At 40.1% G+C, this 16362-nt stretch overlaps 1 protein-coding gene across 11 annotated transcripts in view; it reads right to left on the bottom strand.

Annotated features, from left to right (window-relative positions):
• LOC137478706 (cytosolic carboxypeptidase 6-like) overlaps positions 1 to 16362 on the bottom strand; it is an 886432-nt gene that overhangs the window by 399526 nt on the left and 470544 nt on the right. For 9 of the 11 annotated variants that reach the window (XM_068198694.1, XM_068198699.1, XM_068198693.1 and 6 more), the window contains one exon: positions 15543 to 15582. In XM_068198694.1, coding sequence (XP_068054795.1) covers positions 15543 to 15582 — 40 coding nt within the window. The remainder of the gene's footprint in view (positions 1 to 15542; positions 15583 to 16362) is intronic. The other 2 variants (XM_068198695.1, XM_068198689.1) reach the window with 1 other exon arrangement.

The following is a 16362-nucleotide window of genomic DNA, read 5'->3' on the forward strand; positions in this document are numbered from 1 at the left end:
CTGCTCCATCAAAGAGGCTTTGGCTGCATTCCTGGCTTTAAGAAGCCGAAATCGAGGGGTTTTTTTTCTATGCTGAAATGCATTATATAGTGTGAAGGATCCAGCCAGTTAGGAGATCAAGGTTGCACTGTGTGACAAACCTTTCTACATCTTTCTTTACCACTCAACAGTGATGTTTTAATCACTGACAAATCATCATTAGAGGTCTCATTGGGCCCACTACTGTGAAAGGAGCCCATTAAAGAGAGCCCCATTCAAGTGAGGCTCCCCCATGATGAGTGATGTGTGAGATGTGTCAGTTGACTGAACTTTAACCTGTTTGATGCATTCTATATTTTAAAAAGGTTGTAAGGCACTAAATCAAACACCTTAAAAAGTTTATGCAGCTTCATCAACCATATATGTGATATACCCAAAGGCCATAAAGAATCGTTTGACAAATCCTTTTTCTCTCGAAACACTGACCGCCTTTCATTAGTATTTAACTTTTGCTAACTAAACCTTCATCAGCCTTTTAATTAGTTTCCTGGGGGTTGTTGTCAAAATATCAGTATGTGCTAACCTGAGTCACACGAGCTGGCTTTCTGAGTATTTGCACAAACAAAATGGCAACCCCCCATCTCCAAGACATGCTAATTTAGCAGAGCATTGGGTCTGAGGTGATCCCAGCTCCTCTAGGACTCCTGTACTCCTCATTTAAGAGTGTTTATCCCCAACAAAATCCCTCTCTGTTATTGCTGGACTTGAAAGCATTTTACCCCAAGGTGACAGAAACTAAAGGAAACTCTTACCAGGCACATCGGCCTTTTGAAAATCATAATTTTAAACTAAAACCTGAGTTTCAGTTTATTTAGAATGAAAGAGATCCCAGAAAATAAACTAAAATAGAACTTTTTGTTTTGCCCACATGGATTTTTCCTTCATGTTTTTATTTTATTTTTCCCCCCCTTCTTTTCTTCCCCTTCTCCTATTTATACTTGAAAGCTATTTATGTCCCCTATTCCCACTAAGGGTAAACATTTGCTATTAATTTTAAATGCTTTCTTCATTGTATCACTGAACCATAACAGATTTTTTAGCTAAATTTGTTTTCTTTCATGTAAAGGGATGTGGCTTTGGAGATATACAATTAGTGCATTTTCCTACCAAAAAAAAAAAAAAAACCAAAAAAAAACAAAAAAAAAAAAAAAAAAAAAAAAAAAAAAAACACCAAAAAAACACACCCACACAGAAATGGAACAGAAAAGTATTTTCTGTTCAAATATTTGCTAAGAAATTTCTACAGCTGTGGGAATTTAGTCCTTCTCAAACACACCATAGTACAGCCTTCTCCCTTAATGAATATAAACTTGCTATGATCATTGGGCCAGTAGTAACTTGTATTTATTGTGGTATTTATCCACAATCATGTGGTTCAAAATACAGGATGCAGCATCTTTAACTATTAAAAAAAAAACCCATAAACTTTGGAAGCTCAGTTCAAGCTCCATTCCATAGTGGCAAATCCTACAGGAAAAAAAAAATCACAGTTCTACTTGATTTCTTTTCAGATAAAGTCATTTTGCTTATCATCCTCATTGTCTTTCAGAGTACCTCTGCTGGCTCTGCCACCTATTTTGTGAGCTGTGCATTGTTACATCTAATTTATTCTTTAGTTTTGCTGATATCAAACACTCTGCATTTTTGACTGCTTTTGTGCACTGAGCAGATGTTTCAGAGGCTCTGAGATGTCACTCCTGAGGAGTGAGAACTCCTCAGGTCAAGACAACTGCACAGAAATTTGAGGCACAGCATCCATTTTATCTTAAGGAGCTTTCAGCTTCTGTGTCATGAAATGCAATCCCGTGAGCAGGGAGTGCCTTTCTGGACTTCCTTGTCCAAGGTAAGTCCATCACAGCTGAATGTTACTCTTGGCAGCCACATTTGAAGGAACTCGGGAATATGCCAGTATTCTGGCTCTGGATCCTAAATGGACCATCTGCCTGAGCTGCCTGCCCAAGTTCTGGACAGAACAAAAGTTCAGTTGTGTCTGTCTCTTTGTGTCACAAAAGCACACAACAGCTTCAGTTACAATAAAATAAAATTTAAAAAAGGTGAGAGCCATATTATTGTCAGTACCACAAACTTATTTATAACTCCACAGCATCTGCACATGTATCTGGGCTGGGCTGTGTGTCTGTGCTCCAGTGGGGCAATTTTTTGAAGGTAATACCAGCATGGACAGGATGTTTCTTTCTGGAACTGATCGTCTATGAACAATGGATACAGATAAAACACGGAAGAAAATGTTCTGGCTTTCCCAGGCACTGATCTGTGACCTGCAGAGCTGCCTCAGGTAACACAATGGTGTCGTTTAAAGTTTCAGGAACACGCTGCACATTTCCAAAGTCCCTCAGCTGTTTGCTGGGAAAGCTTTGAAGCTACACTGATGAGCTGTGCAATCTAGGGCCCAGCTTTTCAACTGTTCCTATAGATAAATCCATATAAATACTGTTCATATAAACAAGGGCTCTGTTTTGCACTTAACTTGGCAAATAAAGACTTAAACACACAAATATACAAAATTTAATCCAAAGCTTCTCCTTTTCTGTTGATATAAAGTTTGCAATAAATAAGAGATAAAATATGTAAATATATGAATGAGAATATAATTAAAAGAAATGAGAGAAACTCCTGTTTTCACAGCTGGTCATTGGTGCCAATTGCCAGCCTCACATTTCATCTTCAGGACTCAGTTGATTAAGGTAGCCATGACGTATTTTCTGTCAAGAAGCCATTCATGTCTATAAAGATATATGCCCCAACTTCACTCTCCCAAAATAGCAAATTCATTCAGATTTTGTAAGACATACAAATGCTGCAGCTTCACTGATGCTCATGGAAGGGATGTGCCTCACTTTCGATATGTGCAAAAGAGTTTTATTACTTGTTGGATTTTTTTTTCTTTTTTTTTTTTATCACCTGCTATTGTTTTTCCAGCTCCTCACTTTCCAATACAATTTAAAAACACTCAACCTCCCACTAAGTCCATTCCCCAGCAACAATAACTCTGTTAGAATGAATGTTATAGGAATGATGGTCCCTCACTACCAATAATTGAATTAAAAAATCCATCTTGGTATCCTTACTTTCTGTATCCAGCACCAAGTGGACAAGGTTGGGAGGCTCCTCCCCTCCCTGGTATATCTCAACCTTGGTGTTGAGGAACTGTCTTCTCCTGGGATAAGAGCCTAATTTATCATCTCTATAATGATGCATGTTTCTTGTTTCATCCAGCTGCCTTCTTTGGAAGAAATGGACAGCTAAATAGATTTAAATAGATTATATCCTAATTAATAATTAACATTTAAAGCAGATATACAAAATGGCTCACAGCCAAGTGGGAAACAGACCCTTTTCTTCAAGCTACAATTAATTTCTTCCAGAGATGAAATTATAAGAAGTACAAGAAAATATTTAGCAACATTTATCTGCACATTGAAATAGAAGTATTATGACCTGAAAAATGTATGGAAAAGGTTCCTGACATCTGGTCCTCCTTGATAATATTCTTCCATGGTGCTCAAACAAAATGCTGCATAACAAATACACCACAAAGCTCTGCCTCCTATCCCATAAAGTCTGCTTTCCCTTACTCTTTTTTTTCCTCCCCTTTGTCTAAAAATTAAATAAAATATATTAAATTAATCCAGTCAAGAAAAAATATCCCAGGATTCAGAGGAGAAATCCTTACATTTCTACTTATTCTCAGCAAAGTCTGGAAAAAAGTGAGATTGAACACTGACCAGCTTTACAGACCCTCTTACAGCAAAGATTGCAGGACCACTTTGCTGCCACTTTTAAGCTCCATGCTGCTGTGCTGTGAATATAGGAAGGGATATTCCATGGCATTTGAAGACAAGCCTGAAAACAAGCATTCCATATATTTGTTGTAGTAAATAAAGCATTCTTTCCCCCATAACTCCAGCAATGCAATCCAGTACTATTAAACACAGTGCTTACATTTGTAGTCACTCAATCCCTTTCTATCCAGAGAGCATTTCCTCTACCCTCCAAGCACAGCTGCTTTAATCCCAAGGCCCAGAGTACAGACACATTTCAGCACTGGCAGCAGGAGCAGAGGCCAAGGAGCCAAAGCCAGATCTGCTTAGTCTCAAGGCTGCTGTCACTCCCTCTGCCTCAGGTCTCCACAGGTGATATTTCCTTCCAGCCTGCATATTTTGGAAACAGCAGGCAGAGGTGGGGTGGTACCATGTGCTCCACCCTGATTTTTTACATATATGGGGCCCTGAGGAACCTGATTTAGGGGAGGGGAATCCTCCCTGCACATGGCAAGGGGTGGAACATGATGATTTTTACTGTCCCTTCCAGTGCAAGCCATTCTATGATTCTATGATGTATTTCAGGTGGAAAAAAAATGAAGGATTCAGGTCTTTTCCAGATGGGGACTGCACCCAGCAAAGGATTTACCTGCTGATGGATCCTTTGGCACCACTGCAATAACCCAGATAATTACAAATTGTTATCTTGAGCCAAAGCCTACAGGTCAAACTGGCCCAGAAGCTTCAAATGGAAGCTCGCATCATCTTTGAGTGAGTGAACATTAAAAGAAAGGAAACAGGTTTTATCTTTAAGGCTGTGCTAGGCAAACATCTCTTTCAGAAAGTGAATAATAAATATGCTGTGTGCCATAGTAATGTCCGTGGGAGGAGGTAAGGAATTGCTATAAAACATGGTATTCTAACTACTACAGATGTTGCTGCTAGAATTTACAGTTTTCCCTGCGTGCTTATCTCTCCTCAGCAGTTTCTGCACATTGAATCACATTCAAACATGGGCCATTTGAAGCCATCTTTTTATTATTTTAACCTTTTTTTTTTTTTTTGGAGCTACTATTAATTTCTTCTGCTCTATTCTGTAATGTTAAATAAATTCAAGAACTGTATTTACAAACCACATGCAATCCTATTTTGGCACATGTAAATTACATGCAAATACATTCTAAATTAGTTTGTTTATCACTCCAGAATTCCAATCCAAAGGTTTTGTTTTTTAAATTTAGTTTTTATTCTGACATGTTTACAAATGAGTTTGACTCTGGAAAATAACTTAATAAACTCAGGGTTAGCTATGCAATTAGAGGAGGCATCGGGGAACCATAAAGCCTGGAAAACAATATTTACATCTTTTGTACGTCCAAGATTCCACTGGGTTTTTTTTCCTCCCTTAAATTCATCATTTCAAAATATTGCTGTTATTTTCGTATGAGGATGAACAGCAAGAACTCATTTTTATAACCAATGACCCTACTCTCCAACAAGCATTTCATAGGGTAGCACTGGATAAAATGCATAAAGTAGAAGATTTCATTATAAAAAAAGAGAAAATGAAAAATAACTGAATTAACATTGATCATGACTTTTCAACAGCATTTCTTATTATTACGGCCAGGCAAATTCTCCTGTGGGTAGTAAAGCTTTCCCATGTATTATTAGCCCTCTACAGAAAGCTATGAAAAGACACAAATCTGTTTTGTCAAAGGACAGAAGAGCATTTAGTTATAGGAGAAAGTATGGCCATAATCCATTGTGGGGTTGAAGGTGAAGAAAACAGAACTATAACACGAAGCCTTAAGAGAGTAATACCCCGCAGTCAATTCCTGAGCTCCACGGCCAAGCCACCTGGGCTGCAGGGAGAGCTCACTCCCAGGCCAGCCTGACATCCCAGGGCTTGTATTTATGAGGAGCAGCACTGCTGCCTGCCAGCTCTGCTCATGCTGGGTGCTTCCAGAGGCATTTTTGGGATGCCACAAGTGGCCACGCAGCCAGTGTGAAAACCAGCGCCCTGGCAGAGGTGTCCCCCATGGGTGGGAAGGCCTTGCTTGGCTGTGCTGCTCATGGTGATCCAGCCCAGAGCCCAAACAAGACCATTTAGGAAAGTTTCCCAGAACATGGAAAGAGTTTTGAGTGCCTGGATAACAAAACTCGAGCCCATCTCCCGGAGTGAAGGGGCTCAGCTCAGGATCAGCGTGAAGTCACTCTCGCTGCTGAGTTTGTCCAACCTTTGACAAGAATTAGGGGTTTGGTCCAAGTCAGCTGCAATTTAAGTGCTCTGGATCAGATCCCAAAGCAAATGTGCAGCAGGTCTAAGTGAGGGTTCCTTTGGCATCCAGCCCTACACCCTCGCAGGCCAACCCACAGGCCCTACACCCTCACACCCTGGAAGGAAGGTGGGTTCAGCACAACAGAATTTTGCTCCTGCCTTCCTGCCTTCCCTCCCTCCTCCCCTCCTTCCCTCTTTCTTTCCCTCCAGTAGTCCCCAGAGGATAAGGACAAGGGATGCAGCTGTGCAACAGGGCAGGTAATAAAATAAAGCATCATGAATAACACAATCTCCTGCTATCTCCTAGGTATTTTGAGAACAGTTATTTTAATTTTGATTCATATGGCCCAGAAATGTGACTTTGGTTTATATTGCCTCCTTGCTTATCCCCTCTGCCTTGTGCCCCTTCTCCTCCTCTGCCTGGCTCCTCTGGCAGCACTCTCTGTCCTGGCACTCACAGCAGGGTCTTGTGCAACGTCAGGAGCAGAGCATGGTGTTCAAACAGTATTTCACCTTCCTTTAACTGCTTCCTAAGGACACTGCAGTGCTGCTACTGCCTAACAGTCCTCGCGTTATCTCATTTAGCAGCAGCTGAAATGACTCCCTCCAAAACGCCACTGAGCTGTGTGATGAACAAGTCTCTTTTCCACCATGGCTTATGCTGCACCTACAGTCTGAATTCACAGAACCAGTACACCTTCCCCATTCAAATCTCTGCTAAAAATTCCTTTGTTACAAGCTCAAAATAATAATAAGGGCTCTGGGTTATCCTTTCTTGTGGGTTTCCCTGTGACCTTGGCTGACTGCTTTAACAGAAGTGTTCTGCATACAAAAGAAATGAGCCCACTGGCAATCCTGAGAAACAAATGAGCTTAGGAAAAGTGCTTTGTGCAGTTCCTGCTCCCCTCTTCCTCAGTCCCACTCGTTGTTGCTGTATAATCACCACTGTTTTTGCCATTTTCTGTTACATCAGAGATTGGAGGAAAGGGGGAGGAAAGGGGGAGCAAAGCGACACAGTTCTGTGAAAAGAACGTTTTATTTTTGACATTCTCTTTCCATGTTTCCTATCCACTGCCCTGAGCTTTGTCTACTTAAGTTCCAATTATTCAGGAGCAGCCTGGTGTCACTGCATCCAGCAGGATGACACCCCTGTGGACTGGGGTACATGGATGCTGCTAAAATAGAAATGAAACACAGTTGCTGCATGTGCCTGGCTAGGTTAAAAAAAAAAAACAAAAACACAAGCTAAGATTCAGGCCCAGGTGCAATTCAGCAGCACTGGAATAACAGCAGCCTAAAGCCAGTGAAGAAAGGACTTAGGGCTTATCTGTCTCTGGCACAGCACCCAAATATCGGGGCTTGGAGACAGCTGTCCCCACACTGGTGAGGCTGCAGCACAGCTCTGCTCTTCAGGGCTCTGCTGGCTCATGCATTTCTGCACTGTGTTCTATTTTGTGGTGTCAATATAATCCTCTGCTGCCTTCTAGATATTTAATACAATGATTTCCACTTTGTCTTGTTCAGGTCACTCAGCAAGGAGAAATGTGCCTAAGTGAAGAGTGACAGGTGACCTTGAGAATCAAAGTTTCATTAAGAAGGAAGAATATTTTTCATCCTTTCCATCTGATACTGAAGAAATAAGGGGTTTATGAGAAAAAAAGTTTCTATTTTAAGTTTTCCCTGAGCTTACACAAGAAGAGGATCACAATACACAATGCACAGACTTGCTGATTTTCATTCCCTCTAAATGAGTGAGATGCTCATTCTGCCCATTGTGAAGTAAAACAGAAAGTATTATGTGCAAACATTTACAGCATAAAAAGCCTCATCACCTGGGATACTTGCTGCTTCTGAAAATTCTGGAAAAAGATAAGAACCAAGACAACTTACTGTAATCAATTATGCAAAAATAGTCCTCAGCCTATATGCAATTCATAAAAATAATACTAAAAACATAATGTGGATTTACATGCAGAAATGAAATATGGACATGGTCAGAACACTAATCTTCTGATTGCTATCCTAAATTGGCAATCCTGGCACTTTGAGCTCGTCTTTGGCTAGACACTGTTCCCTTGAAGAGATTTCCAGCAGTCCTTCAGCAGCTCCTGCTTACACAAGAGAAGCTGCAGAGCCACAGTCCAGGACTGGAGGAGACAGGAGGCAGCACCCAGGGAGTCAGTGCTGCAACAACATGGACATGGGTTTTATGTCCATGCAGGCAGAGATGATGAACCCCCACACACATCCCCAAAGCCCTCACGGTGCATGGAAAGCCTTCATTTGACAATCTGACTGAATTTAACAGAGGAACAATGCCTGGCCACATCCCATGTGTAGCACAGGGCCCCCATATGTGCACCCCCTACACATGGACTGACCAGAGGCAGTGGTCACCCTTCCACACTGGCCACTAAATCCAAAAGGCAAGTTGAAGATGTATCCAGGTTTCAGGCAGGTATGAACATGCTCAGACTGTTGTCCTCACAAATACCAAATTCATGCTTTGAGGTCTTTTCTACATCTTTTCCACTCACCCTTATAACAGTAAAATCAAGGAACTCATGTTGCAATATCAATCCTCTCATCAGCTTTACACCCCTCAAAACCTGTAAAATATTTAGATTTCCATGTGAGGATTTGTTCCTGTTTTGCTGTAGCTGACATCCTTTCGTCACAGGTCTTACACATCCTTACACATTTTTGCCCAGGTGAGCCCCAAAGAGTACCCAGTGACTTAATGAGTAGATCAATTACTGTTCATAAGAAAAGGTACTGTCTCTTTAAAGGTTATTTGAAGGTTGATTGCTATCTTATTGCTTATATCCTGCAAATCTATTCAGCCTTATGAATGAATTTGACCTTTTTATACTTACTGGGGAAAAAAACAGAACAGAAGTTAATTTGGAGCTCTATAATACAACACTTTTTCCCAGAGAAATGAAAGGGCATTCAAATCGATACCTGCACAATAACACTCTGATGAATGTTTGCACCCAATTTTCTCATTTTGCTAACTTGAGATTGGGCATTTTGAATAGTTCTCAAAGAACATATTCTTTATGTGCTGTGAAGTATGTGGTATTGTGTCCAAACAATGCTAGAGGATAATCATTATAGGAGTGTCACTGGGCCTGAAAAGGTCAGTTAGTTAGAAATGTCAGCTTTCAATGCAACTGTGCCGGACCTTCCCATGTAAGGAACCAATTAAAGGGACATGCCAAGGTGCATGGAAACACCATGGTGACCCAGAATAATAATAAGGAATTGTGGTAAAGCTTGATATTTTTCTTCAAAAGTAATGGATTAGCCTTTAGAATATCTTCTCTGCAGTCTTATTTTGACTTTGCAAATATCACTTCTTCTACACGTATCCAAAAAAAGGTCGCTTTTTTAAATGCAAAGGTGGGGATGAAACAGCCTTACTAAAAGTAAACATTCTACAACCAAATGGGGATAAAGTTCTGGTTTCATTATTGAATCAAAAAAGTGTCATTTCAGTAGAACTCAAGATCGGGATATTTGAGATGGACGTGCGTGATGTTTGGGGACACAGGTGGAAATAGGTCAGGGGACAGGCAGAAAGATCAGGGAGGACTTGTTCTCTTGGGACGTGGAGTGAGGAAAGAGACAGTGGAGCAGGAGGCATCTCTGCAATTATTATTCTAGCAAATGCAGAGGTATAACCGAGAATTAGGAAGGTACTAATCTGCATGAATGAGTAATTACAAGCAACAATATTATTTCTCCTTATCACAGCAAATGGAAATTCTTAGAGCTCTTCAGATACTGTAAAGATGAGAAATTTGATATAGTAAAATTTCCTAATTAGCCTCAGGACAGCTGAAGCCAACCTAGTGGCACAAAAAAAAAAAAAAGGAAAAAGAGTAAAAGAGTCCACGTCTTCCTTCTGCTCTCTGTTAGTACCATTAACTTGCTAAAGTTTCTTCAAGTCTGGAACTTCTTCCTATAGCTTTATGGTTCAGCTAAGACAGACAAGAGAATTTCACTTTGAGCAGAGATTTTAGCATTTATATTTTATTTTTATGGTAGGGAAATTCTTGTACTCTGGGTTCAGAGAAACCATTTGGGGTCTATTGCCTTGCTGAGCAGTGAGAGTCTGACTCCCCCAGTTATCTCATATTATTGTGGACAAATGGGTGGATTAATACCCAGTGATATGGGAAATAATTCACTGAGCATTAAAAGACTCAATTATTACTGGAATTCTAAGTAATTTCTTTTCTCCACCAGTTTTTGCAAGTAAAAGAGCATGTGAAGCTTCACTAACATACATAAGCAATGGTTATGTTAGGCTGTTTGAAAACTTCAGTGCCATCCTTTGACACATACTTAGACCAAAATCAATGTGCTATTAATTAATAAGGACTTGCAAAAAAAAAAATGTCCCCGAGTTTTAGCAGCAAACAACTTTCTGTCACATTTTATTAGTTGGTATCATTTTTACTAATACCTGTCTTATAGCTTCATGACTTTGAGTTCATATTATTTTCATGCTTCAATTAGAAGGAAGTTGATAGCCAGACTATCCAGGAAGGTAATGGAAAAGTCTTGTAGCAGGGCTTAGTGGTGGAATTTATAGTTAAATGAAACTTTGAAATATACTATAAAACTTCTCCTTCCTTTACGCACTTTTACTTGAGGTCTCATAAACAGTAATATGTAGAAATGCAAAACTTAATCAGCTAAAAAATATAGCAAATCCCACATATCACTTTATGCAATGCCAGGAGAGCAGAAATATATTTTCCTAACCAGAGGAAATTAACTAGGCAACAGTCCTATATCTATAATTTAAAGCAGTAAAATATGTATGGCAGAAGCTAAAGCCACCTTAAAAGAATTCAGGGTAGCAGTATATCACAAATTAATGAAATGGAGACATTTTTAGAGCATGCAGCACTGATGATATTAAAGGGGGGAGAATATTTCACCACATAGATCAGACTGATAAATACTTTTAAAATCAAGCTTTTTTCCCTGTTTAGAAGTGTAAGATCTTGAATGTTAGGAGGAAGCATGTACAAACCATTAACATTTCTGATCAAATCTCAATAGAGATTAGGATTATCTTACTCTGTCCCTGCCTGTAAAGCTCTGATGTCGTTTGCACATTAGGAAAATCTGAGTAAATCAAAAGGCAGGAATTACAGAGTCAGCACTTACATTTTTTCATCTAAAGCAGAGCTGAAAGAAACTTAAAAAAATTACTTTATATTCCATGCGGTAGCCAAGCTGGACACGACGGAATATTCAACTACCCCAGGTTTTTTAAATGCAATCAATTTACTGCTGCCAAATGTAGTAGGTTTATATACATCTGGGAAACATGCACCTACGGTGCTGATGAATTTCTCCTGACATTGCACTGATTTCAAGAGAATGTTATTTTAAATTGGCAGTAGAGAGACTGGTAGAGAAGGATAAAGCCCTGAGGATGGCTGAATCAAAGAGAATTTCAAAAGAATTTTCCTGATGGTTCTTGGATAATATCACATGTTAGCTATTTTCAAAGCCAATAGTTTCCAACACACTTCCATTTATGGTATCAATAATTAAAAAATACTTCAGTGTGAGAGGAACTTACCTTACTGAGAAGAGAAATTGGAAAGCTGTGTTATTATCATAAACACAGGAGATGCAAAAAGCTGTGTCTCCATGGAAAAGCTATGGAAACAGGGGTATCTTATTTGCAGCTATTGAGTGGTTACCACAAAATGTGATGTGATTGCATGTGCGTGTTCAAAGTGCTACTAGAACATGATCACAGAGAAATGAAGGGCAGATCCTCATCTCCTTTGTGTAACAAGGCCAAATTAAACTACCTCAAGCTTTGGTCCTAAACCTCAAAGACAACTAGAATAGCGTTAAGAAAATATTTTGGATCCAATTCAGAGGCAAAGCTGGGTTTAAAGAAAATTTAAATTACCAAAACTTAAATCTCATTATGTCCCACTCCCTGCCAGCATGTCCCTGCCAGCTCCTAATGAATTTTTAACATCCTTCCCCCACCCCACTGCGCACACCAGCTCTGACTCGGGCACCCTGAACTGTACAGCAGCACTCTAATTGTACCTCACATGTCAAGGGGCAAGAAGAAAGGAGTGTGGTGAGAGCATTGATAAATTTAACTTAACATTCCTCCAGCTACTCAGCAGCAAGGCAGAGCAGTGAACTCCCCTCCACATTTTACAGGGGTGTCAGTTACTTCAAAGGAATATATTTGAGCACGAGGGAGTCTGGCTTGCTTCCAGCTTATGCATCATTTGTGTCTGGCTGTTTCTGGAGATCCACAGCAAAGCAAAGACTTCCTCCAGTTTGGGGCACAGTGTGAAGCTTTCCATACCTGCTTTATTAGGATGCTGGAAGAGGTGAGCCCTGATTGTTCCATACAAACAGTGAAGTTGGAGCTGCAGCTCCAGCCATCTGTATTTCTTCCTGTTTCTTTTATTTTTTTTGCACTTTTGCCCAGATTTCTCTCAGTCCAGGGTATAGATTAATGGTCTATACCAGTTCAGTTTAACATACAGATGTGCTTTTAAGCCCAGACAGAGCCTGTTCAGGCAGGTTTCAGGAAGCCAAGCACACATTGCTTGGGGGTTGGAAGACGTGGAGCAGGGAAAGATGCAGCACTGGGTCACTCTCGGTGTGGGTTCAACCCAGCACGGGTAGAGGTGAGGTTCAGGGAACAAGAAGCAGGCACAGATTCTGACCCTTTTGGGGGCGATTTCTGGGGCATCATGCAACAGCTGTGGCCATGGGGAGCAGTTTGACTGCCATGAGATAACTTTAAGGTTTCTGTGATCCCACAAACTCCCTTTAAATGTTTTGGCACCTGAGTCTCAATAACATTTAACTTCCATTAATGACATTATTTTACCTTGCAATTAATCTCATTAGTTGGATGATCAGTTTTTTGAAATTGTTTTAGCGGCACATGGAGAAGAGCTGTTGTACTATCTGCAAGTGATCACCATCAATTCTTGACTAAAGGTAGAAAAGCTGGATCAAGAGCTTCACACACACACAAGAAAGAGAGATGATATTCATTGTGACAGAAGTGCAAATCTCAGAGGTCACCTTTTCTTTTGAAGCCCTTTTTCTATTCTTGCAATTAAGCAATAGGGTTTTGGTGGCCGACACCCCTTGTGGGACACAGAGGACTTTCACAACTCGAACTAAAGCTGTGTGACCTCTGCCAAAAGCAAAGGCTGCCTGCCTGCGGCAAGGTGGAGAACAGAAACAAGTCCCAGAGGATTGGCAGGTGCAACTAAACAGCTCCGCCTCTCATTTGAATCAGTGAATTAAGGGTTGACAGTGATTATGGCTGATCTCAGCCATCATAACTGATATCACGACTTTGTAAATGCAGACTGTCAATGTCAGATCTTAGAACTAGGACTCAAAGAATTAAATATTTTAAAGTAGCAGTCTCCAAAGACAGATAAAAGCCCCAAGGCTATGATTTATTTTATTTTATTTTTGTATTTGTAGGGCTGAAACTAGACCCTTTAATCCACAGGATGACATTTTCCAATCCTACTAGGAATTGAGTGCCTAACTTTTTCAACCCCTTTGAAAAATCTCAGCTTTAGGCTCTTTGGTAAGTTTGGCCTGATCCAGCACCAAGCTTCTTTTGAAAATGCCTCTACTGAAGGCAAAACTACAGGCACTTTATTATGTAATCATGAACAAGTATTATTTTTTTCCCTATGTATCCAGTTATGGTAGATTTCTGGTTAAATATCAAAAGGTAAAACTTGCATTTCAGAAAAGGTATGTGTTATAGGAAGCTTCCCCCCCACTTTTAGTGCAGTATGCCTACCTACACAGTTATTGAAGATCCTTCTAAGTAATTGCTGTGTTCATTTAGTAGATTACTTTATTAAACAGAGATCTGATCAGCTGCTTACTGATCACATCTATGCACAAACTCAACCCAATCAGCCCTTTTACAGTGAATACTTTATCAGAAATTATGAGAAAGGTATCATAAGTTATTTTTACAGAAAAGTCTCACATTAAGTCATTCTGGTCCCCAACCCTCTTTTCTCTTATTGAAAAAGCACCTGTGGACTCCGGTGCCCTTATCCAAGATCTGAGTGTGTGCTATGATTAAGACCTTCAGAGATCTTTTTTTTTTTTTTTTTTCTTTTTCCTCTAGAAATGGGGAATGCTGAAGATATGGAAAATGAAAAATATGCCATGTTTGTCCTTGAAGTTACAGTTAGAATAGTGACAATAGCTGTATCACACTGTATTGTTGCTTTTATCAGCAAGTGCCCTGAGCATACATTAACATAATTGCAAACTGCGTGAAAAGTGAACATGCAAAAATGTGATGCAATTGCCAATAGCCTCAAACATCTGTCCCAACAAAGTGTTCCTCCTCCTTATTTTAATTCTTATTATTTTAACAAGGTTAGTGAAGGAGAAACTATGTCACAGATTATATCTACATTTAGAGTGTCAGAACAATTATTGATGCAAAATTGTTATCCAAGCAAATGTGTGTCACATTTTGTTCACTTCCCATAACACCTGTTCACTCTGCTAGCACATTATTACCCGTTAAGGCCAGAATTCATTAGTCTCAGTTAAAGCCCACCTGAAAGCATAATTCATACACACATCTGAAAAATGAAAAAAGTTAACCAAAATGTGGCGCTATTTGAGCAGGGCTTCATCTGAAGCTGGTGGGCAGCAAACATCTGTAGCAGCTAATGGGAAGAAAGTGAGCCTGGCAAATAGGAATAAATTAAAAGCCACCCAGCCTTAAGAGCTGAGATCACAGAGGAGCACAACTGAGCCAACCTGCATTTCCACCACGGTGCTGAGACCTTCAAAACTCACTCTTGCCAGAGCCTGACACTTTCCCAATAAGTACAAATTTTGGTTTATCTCCTTGACAGGTAAATGACAAAAGCCATCATGAAGCAGATGGTTTAAGGAATTTTAATTCCACCTGAATATTTCCTGACCCACTTTGGGGTTCTCAGCCCTGAGCCTGGACCTTGTGTCTCCTTCCAAACATGCAGAGTGCCACCATCTCCTGACTCCCCAAACTGCTCCCATTTGTCACCAAGGAAAGTCAAGCTTGCATTTCTGTGATACTTGAACACACTTTGTGGATTTGAGGGCATCTGCCCTGCAGATATACCACTAACTGTAACCCCAGGAGGCTAAAAGAAATATCAGCACTCCAATTCATAGAGTAAAGGTCTGAAGAGGCAGCTCTGTGAACGGATAACTGCCCGGGGCTTTGCCGAGCACAATATAGCTGTCACTTGTTATTAGGTGAAAGATTTTCTGGGGAACAGTGTTTTTCATTTTGCATGTCAGAGACAGGGGAAAAAACACATTTAGACAACCATCTCTTTAAGAAAAGAGAAGAGAGCGGCACGGCAGTGCTCACTTACCGGGGCTGGTTATTGTGAGGAGGTCAAGCCGCCGTTTCTGCTGAAAAACAAATTATAAAGGAATTGTTAAAAGGGGACTAATTTTAGTGGGTCAGCTTAGACCTGCAAAGTAAGTGTTCTGACATTTACAGCAGGATTAATTACAAGTTACATGGCTCACAGTAACTCTTTTGGAAGGGATCCACATGTACTTTATAAGGGAGAAAAAACCCCTTCCTCAGTCCTTTTAATCTGTTTTTATTTGCACTTATAAAGTGTCACTATTTCTTTTTTTGGAATATATACTTGAAATGGATAGCTGGAAGCACAGATGGACCAATATATTTATAAAAGTGATTTCTGATTCCACAGGGAAGAAGACATGGAACCAGGACAAGCAACTCTAAATTCTTTATTCATATCAATCATTGACTCAATGCCTGTATGTGATCAAACACAATTATATTGCCTTGGGGTGAACCTTTCAAAGACATGCAAGAGGATCTAGACAAGCTCAGGACTGATAAAAGGAAAGCTTCTTTACATGCTGAGCACAGTCAGCCCATGGATCTTGTTGCCACCGGATATCCCTCATCCCAAAAGCTTGCCAGATTTGATCATCACTGGGTGTGTGTACAGACAGCAAAATACAGGCAGTTATTATGGCAAATAATCAAGTTTACACAGAGGACTGGTTTCTGGAATGGCTACAAACCTTCACAGGGTGAACAAACTTGTACTATGAGAAAGTTAGGAAAATATTTGGCCTGGAACAAGCCAAAAAATCCCACCAAAGCCTTTGTGATGGTGGGGTGCATCTGAAGTTTCGTTTTCCCATAAC

This window comes from Anomalospiza imberbis, chromosome 9 (assembly GCF_031753505.1).
Source record: "Anomalospiza imberbis isolate Cuckoo-Finch-1a 21T00152 chromosome 9, ASM3175350v1, whole genome shotgun sequence".
Lineage (NCBI taxonomy): Eukaryota > Metazoa > Chordata > Aves > Passeriformes > Viduidae > Anomalospiza > Anomalospiza imberbis.